The sequence below is a fragment of the Coenobita brevimanus genome, chromosome 83, assembly GCF_032717465.1.
Source record: "Coenobita brevimanus isolate Jiangsu-jjx chromosome 83, ASM3271746v2, whole genome shotgun sequence".
Taxonomy (NCBI): Eukaryota; Metazoa; Arthropoda; class Malacostraca; order Decapoda; family Coenobitidae; genus Coenobita; species Coenobita brevimanus.
Window position 1 is genome coordinate 14,748,812 of NC_137036.1, and position 7,500 is coordinate 14,756,311.

The following is a 7,500-nucleotide window of genomic DNA, read 5'->3' on the forward strand; positions in this document are numbered from 1 at the left end:
TACAAGAACGAACCTCACTGTTATAGGTATGTGGGGAGCAGTAGTGGTAGTAGCTCTTTCTCTCCCTATCGATCTCTATATCTGTCTCCCATGTTCTTATAACGAGATTAATGCCAAAATTTTGATAATAGTCACGAAGAAGTCATCTATCTATCTATCTGTAGCCAGACGCCATAATCCCGTATCTATCCATCTATCTATCGCCAGACGCCATAATCCAGTATCTATCTATCTATCGCCAGACGCCATAATCCAGTATCTATCTATCTATCGCCAGACGCCATAATCCAGTATCTATCCATATATCTATCTATCGCCAGACGCCATAATCCAGTATCTATCTATCTATCGCCAGACGCCATAATCTCGTAAGGGGTGGCCGTTTGTCTTCAAGTTAGTTGTTTTACGGGGAGGGGCACTAACCCTCCACCAACCCACTTGTTGACACGTAGGGAACACGTATGAGTTGGTTATATGGTTACCTCCCAGCGTTGTAAATGGTTTCCTGGCTTACAGGAAACCATTAGGCTTGTCACTCAATGTAAAGCCACCTGAAAAGGAAAGAAGAGTAATAAAAAGTGACAGGAAAGATGGGAGAAATAGGAAGAGAGGAGGACAGGCACAGAAAAAGAATGATAAAGGTGAAGGCAGAAGTAGGTAGCACCACATCAAGTGAGTGGATGATGGTAAGAAATAGGAAGAGAGGAGAACAGACACAGGTAAAGAGCGATAAAGGTGAAGGAAGAAGTAGGCAGCACTACATCAAGTGAGTGGATGATGGTCGCCACCACCTACCACATCACGAAGAAGTGCAATGGAAGAGATATAGAGCCACAGTATTGTCTCTTTAATAGATGAACACCAGAATTTGCTAGTCACGAAGAAGTGCTATGGAAAGGATCTAGAGCCGTAGTAGCTGGGGTAGGAATGAGTCTCCTTGGTTACTAGACAAAAACCATAACCTCTTCCAGCTTAGTTGATGGCCGGGTGTAGTCAGATTGGAGGGTGGATTTGACTAGTAACCAAGGAGACTCTGCTGCCTCACCACTTAGCCTTTGAATTGAAAACCATTTAATTCATAGCACTTCTTCATGACTAGCATTTTTGTACCTTTGGCTGGTGGTTTAGTGGATTTAGGCTGTCAGCTAGTGAGAATGGTTCACTTGATACCCCCCCTGCACTTCTTCGTGACTAGTTTTTCATATAATTGGTGGTTTATTGGATTCAGACTCCCTCAGCTGCGTTCCATTCTGAGTCTCCTTGGTTACTATTCAAATATCTACTGTTTTTATCTGATGGAAGTGGATTACAATGAGTCTCCTTGGTTACTATTCAAATATCTACTATTTTTATCTTGGACGTGGATTATATAGAGTCTCCTTTAAAGGTAACTATCCATCTATCTATCTATTGCCAGACGCCACAAACAAATCGCCTCCACGTCGCCCTGTCCCCCCCTACTTCACTGCCCTGCTCCCAACTCACACACACCTCTCTCATATACCTTTCCACTCAGTCCCTATTGATAAAAATATTCGTACAAAGATATACTCTTTTCACTTTAACTTGGCCCGCATTTTCGTTCTTTTGCAGCTTATTTCATGTAGTTCAGTGGCAGAGAAAACACCTCTATGGCTCCACAACCTTTCCACAGCACTTCTTCGTGACCAGCATCACATTACAGTGTTCATCTATTGCTACGTAAAATACATTAGTCACCCGTCTCTTCTTACACGTTCTCTCTGGTGACATAATGATAGAAAACGTAATTTTGGTACAAATATTATGGTATACTCGTGTATTGTGAATCTAACAGGCGTACGTATGAATCCTGAATTAAAACATATCCTATTGATGTGTATTGAAGTTAAATGGTTCATATACCAAAATAAATCCTTGGTGAATGCTGAAATGTAACGAAATAAGAGACGTAAAGACGTAAGTTTATCCACACACAGCAAATAATTAAGAGAGACTAACCATGTAGCTAATACATTCAGTAGTCATTCCCTGCACTATAAAAGAGTGCATGTGAGTGAGGTGGAGGAGGGGAGATGAGGGGGAGGTCGAGGATGAGATGGAGGGATGGAGTAGAGAGGCGTAGGAAAGAGGGGAGTGTAAGTTGGGGGGATGGAGAGTGAGAGACTAAACATTAATTGATTACATCCGTTTATAATTTCTAATCCGTGAAATGCTCGCCATCATTCTATACCAAACTCATTCGCTGTTCACCTACACACGATTTACGGCGGGAATTACTTTTGTTATTCCTGAACACTTTTAATATGACTGCATTTGCCTTGTTAATAATTTGCCAAGTAATAAGGCAGCAGAAAGTGAGAAGTGTGAACATTAGGGTTAGGGTTGCACCGAAAAAAACCTGGGGCGAGGTCATTGAGAGTGACCTCAGGGATAAGGGACTGAATGGGGAGGCTGCCAGAGATCAAGCATCATGGAGAGCCGCCATCAGGTGACTAAGGCCTATGCATGGAAGCAGGTTGGAGCTTTTATAAACGAAACGAGACGAAAAACGAAGCGATGATAGCACCGCACAGCTGGCCTGGACATCGCACGTATACTGTAGACTATTATACAGCAATAAAAGTGTTTCTGTTCCCACCAAACACTACCAGTCTGATGTAGCCATTCCGTCAGATCATTCCAACATTCCAGGATGTTTACTGTGCTCGGCCATGTAAGGCAATGCACACACGGGGCTGGAGGTGACTGGGTTGATCACAGAGGGCTGGGGTGACCTAAAGGTTCACCTACCACCACAGCAGGGGGTCAGTGCTCATGGTACGACACTCCAGCCATTGTGGAAGTGTTGCCACTGAGAGGATATGATAATAAACATAGCGTCAGTGAGGGGCAGTGTCTGTGGCAGCCATCCAACGCGGGTGACGCTAAGTACCCGTGCACACGTCAGTCCTGGCAACACCTTTCACTGGTGCACTTAGGGTACCAGTGCAAGAGGCCAAAAGAACACCGGGGGAAGGTTTGTCATGAGAAGTGGCATTATTTGGTGATGTCATGAGGAGTGGCATTATTTGGTGATGTCATGAGGAGTGGCATTATTTGGTGATGTCATGAGGAGTGGCATTATTTGGTGATGTCATGAGGAGTGGCATTATTTGGTGATGTCATGAGGAGTGGCAGTATTTGGTGATGTCATGAGGAGTGGCATTATTTGGTGATGTCATGAGGAGTGGCACTAGTGGTGATGTCATGAGGAGTGGCATTATTTGGTGATGTCATGAGGAGTGGCACTAGTGGTGATGTCATGAGGAGTGGCATTATTTGGTGATGTCATGAGGAGTGGCACTAGTGGTGATGTCATGAGGAGTGGCATTATTTGGTGATGTCATGAGGAGTGGCATTATTTGGCTCCTCCACACCACCAAGACATGTCACTCAGCAGAACCATGCATGCGATGGAGCACGAGGAACCTACCGCACTGAGTGTAAATATGAGAAACCCAACTAACATCACAGACGGTAATGAACAGACCAACGCAGCGGCAACTGAGCAAAATATCGTAGGTGGGAACGAATGATGGATGTGATTCCAAGGTGGCGACCATCATCCACTCACTTGATGTAGTGCTGCCTACTTCTTCTTTAACCTTGATCACTCGTTTTCTCCGTCTGTCCTCATCTCCTCCTATTTCTCATCACCATCCACTCACTTGATGTAGTGCTGCGTACTTCTTCCTTCACCTCTAGCACTCTTTTCCTGTGTCTGTCCTCCTCTCTTCCTATTTCCTACCATCATCCACTCACTTGATGTGGTGCTACCTACTTCTTCCTTCACCTTTATCATTCTTTTTCTGTGCCTGTCCTCCTCTCTTCCTATTTCTCCCGTCTTCCAGTCACTTTTTATTACTCTTCTTTTCACATTGAATGACAAGCCTAATGGTTTCCCGTAAGCCAGAAAACCATTTACAACTCTGGGTGGTAACCATATAACCAACCCATATGTGCTCCGTACGTGTCAACAAGTGGGTTGGCTGAGGGTTAATGCCCCTCCCCGTAAAACAACTAACTCGAAATACAAATGGCCACCCCTTACGGGATTATGGCGTCTGGCGATAGATAGATACTGGATTATGGCGTCTGCGATAGATAGATAGATAGATATGGGATTATGGCGTCTGGCGATAGATAGATAGATAGAACGATACTGCCGGCTGGGCACTGGTAGACAATGATCCTCGACGTATTCTTCTATCTATCTATCTATTGCCAGACTCCATAAAGCCGCAAAGGGTGGCCACAAGCAAATCGCCTCCATGTCGCCCTGTCACCCTCCATTTGACCGCCCTCCCCCCAGCTCACTCCCCCCTCCCTCATATACCTCTCCACTCCATCCCTTCATCTCATCCTTAGCCTCCCCCTCCACATCCCTCAGCTTCCTCAATGTGCTTCAAAACAGTAATACACAACTCTGTACTGTGTTATGCATGGCTTTATTTTAATATGTGTTTACGTATAACTATTCCTACTTGCTTTTATATATTTGCTTTAGAACCCAGTGTGTCCTTATACAGTGAACTACGCTATGTTGTACTTTCCTCTCTTTTAACGCTATCTTGGAGGGTGCGGGCTATGGCATTATCCCCAGCTGACCCTTCTCCCTCCTCCTCTCCTCGGCTCTAAATGGGTAGCGTGTAATCTTCCCATGTCCAGGTCCGCCGCTTATTTGTTTTTCCACATTAGCAGACGATTTCCACGGAGCGGCAACCCTGTCAGCCTGTCTGTCTCTCCACGTAGCTCCACATTCCTCTCAGATAACTTATTTCCACACCACTTTTCACACGAATAAAGACGATTTGGCTCAACTAAAAGAACAGGCAGTATCAAAGAACTGATGAACAATATCCTGCCTTACCTTTGTTCATCTCGGCAAGATGGTGGAGCTTTTTAAACACTATCAGCACTGAGAATAGACACACAGTTCGAGCGTCCTCCCCCTCTCACGGTTAGAGGGTGACTGACGGGATTCGAAGCTTCAGTGGTTTAAAATACTTGTTTTTATGATGCTAATTAATATTTATCTTTAATATTATTCCTATCTTTATATCTATCTCTAGCCAGACGCCTTAATCGGGTAAGGAGTGGCCACAAACAAATCGTCTCCATGTCGCCCTGTCCCCTGTCGTGTCGCTACCTTCCCCTCAACTTAAACCTCCTTTTCATATACCTCCCTCCTCCATCCCTCCATCTCTTCCTCGGTCTCCCCCTCCCTCTCCCCCTTCAACATCATTCACATACACTCTCCTAGTTAGTCTCTCATTCTCAATACCCCCAACTTTCACCCCGCGTCTCATATGCGTCTCCTTGGTTACTATTCAAATCAGTTGTCCATCATTAGTGTTATTCCTATATTTCTTTGACTCTATCTGGTGCTAGTCACGAAGAAGTGTAGTACTATTAAGTAGTAGTAGTTTAGTAGTAGTATCTAAGACTGGAGGTAATATCTTAATAAGTCTATCTACCTGTCTGTCTGTGTGTCCATATTCTCTGTCTATCTATCTATCTATCATTATCGTCTGCACTGGAACTGATAGCGGAGTAAATCTTATCACACTCTTCCTCCCTTCCATGATGCCTTGCATACCACAAAATATTGCCCCGATATTTACTGAGACCGCTTGCCGTCCTCTCTTCCCCCCGGCTCCTGCAAACCACTACACTCTTTTTTTACTTTCATCTAAGGGAACCGGGTCACTCCTATAGCTAGAATACAAGTGCACGTGGGCCCTTCGGGCCCCTCGCACTTGCTCCTGCGGGGGGCTCTTGCGTTTATGTGCTGTTCTAGTGTAACGTTGTACATTTCCTGCCGTCTACTTGTGTGGGGAGGGCAGCGAAACGACAGGGGACAGGGAGACATGGAGGCGATTTGTTTGTGGCCATCCCTTACGGGATTGTGGTGTCTGGCTACAGATAGATAGATAAATAGACAGATAGATAGAGCCAGGGTAGGAACAGAGTCCTTCCACATCGATGAGTGCAAAGAAAATAGAGGAGACATGGCCCAGTTGTGGTGGTGGTAGTTGTGGTAGTTGTGGTGGTGGTAGTTGTGGTGGTGGTAGTTGTGGTGGTGGTGGGAGTTGTGGTAGGTGTGGTGGTGGTAGTTGTGGTAAGTGTGGTGGTGAGAATCAATTATGCAAAGTCTGAAAGCTAATAATAATAATAATAATAATAATAATAATAATAATAATAATAGTAGTAGTAGTAATAATAATAATAATAATAATAATAATAATAATAATAATAATAATAATAATAATAAGCTAAAATAAGAGTTAAACCAAATATATTTTCTGAGAGCTGGCTTTACCGTTCCCCTGATGCATATTTGTGATGTAAATTTCCCTTGCTCAAGTATTTTATGTAGATTGGCCAGTCCACTCATCCATAGCCCTGAAAATTGCCTCTAACCTTAGTATTTTCCTTCCGGCCAGACTGTGAGGCAAAGTTTGTTTATCCCAGGTCGTTCTCACAAGCCTAGACTCTCTCCGAATCCTTGGCATACTTCTCAAGCTCGTTAGATTTGTTAGTTATATTTTCTAACTTCTTCCATCTATTTTTCTATAATTCTGAGCGTTTATACATTATTTCCTCTACTTCTATATCTCAATTTTCGTTTCTTGAAGCCAGTAGTAGTAGTAGTAGTAGTAGCAGTAGTAGTAATGGTGCTGTCTTTTTCGTTTCCCTCATATTCTTCCCTCTTTTTCGCCTCCCAGCCTCCCTTCCCCTTCCCCAAGCTGTCAGGTTCGTTAGCATGTTCAGCAAAGGCTCCGGCAGACTTGGAGTGAAGCCTCTTATGCCAGATTAAAAAGCCGCGTTGTTGCCCCGGGTGAAGGAGTCTGGATGCTGTTAATTAACTAGCTTTTATCCTTGCCTATCCGCCCAGCCTTGCCCCTCTCCACCACACACACACACTCTATCTCCCTTCCTCCCTCCCTCCCTCTCTCTCTCTCTCTCTCTCTCTCTCTCTCTCTCTCTCTCTTATTCTTCACCCCCATCCCCCTGTCTCATAGCTCGCACCCCCTCACCTCTATTTCTCACCTCCTCTCACCCCTAACCTCCCCCCTCTCTCCTCCCCCACACTACCTCTGCCTCCCATCCCCCCCTCCCTCATCTCTCCCCCACCCTCTTCCTCCTCCTACCCCTCATTTTCCCCCCCTCATCCCTCATCCTTCACCCTATCACTCCTTACCCATTCACTTTCCACTCCCACATCACTCCCCTTTCCATTCACTTACATTCACTTTCCCCTCCCTCACCCCCCACTCACCACCCCCACCACCATCCTCTCTTGCTTGCACGTCCATCAACTCCCCCCTCTCCCCTCTCACCCCCTCTCACCCCCTCTCACCCCCTTTCCCTCCCCCCACACACCATCCCTCCCACTCTGCCAAAAAAATTAATTCCACAACTGACTGTAAACATGGGGTAAAACAGTCACATCCCACAAGACCCACAAAGACCACG

At 45.1% G+C, this 7,500-nt stretch overlaps 1 protein-coding gene across 1 annotated transcript in view; it reads left to right on the plus strand.

Moving 5' to 3' along the window:
- LOC145409941 (uncharacterized) overlaps positions 1-7,500 on the plus strand; it is a 217,554-nt gene that overhangs the window by 197,611 nt on the left and 12,443 nt on the right. Inside the window, exon 11 of the mRNA XM_080280201.1 lies at positions 1-26. This exon is cut by the window's left edge and continues 189 nt beyond it. Within this exon, the coding sequence (XP_080136327.1) occupies positions 1-26 (26 nt within the window). The remainder of the gene's footprint in view (positions 27-7,500) is intronic.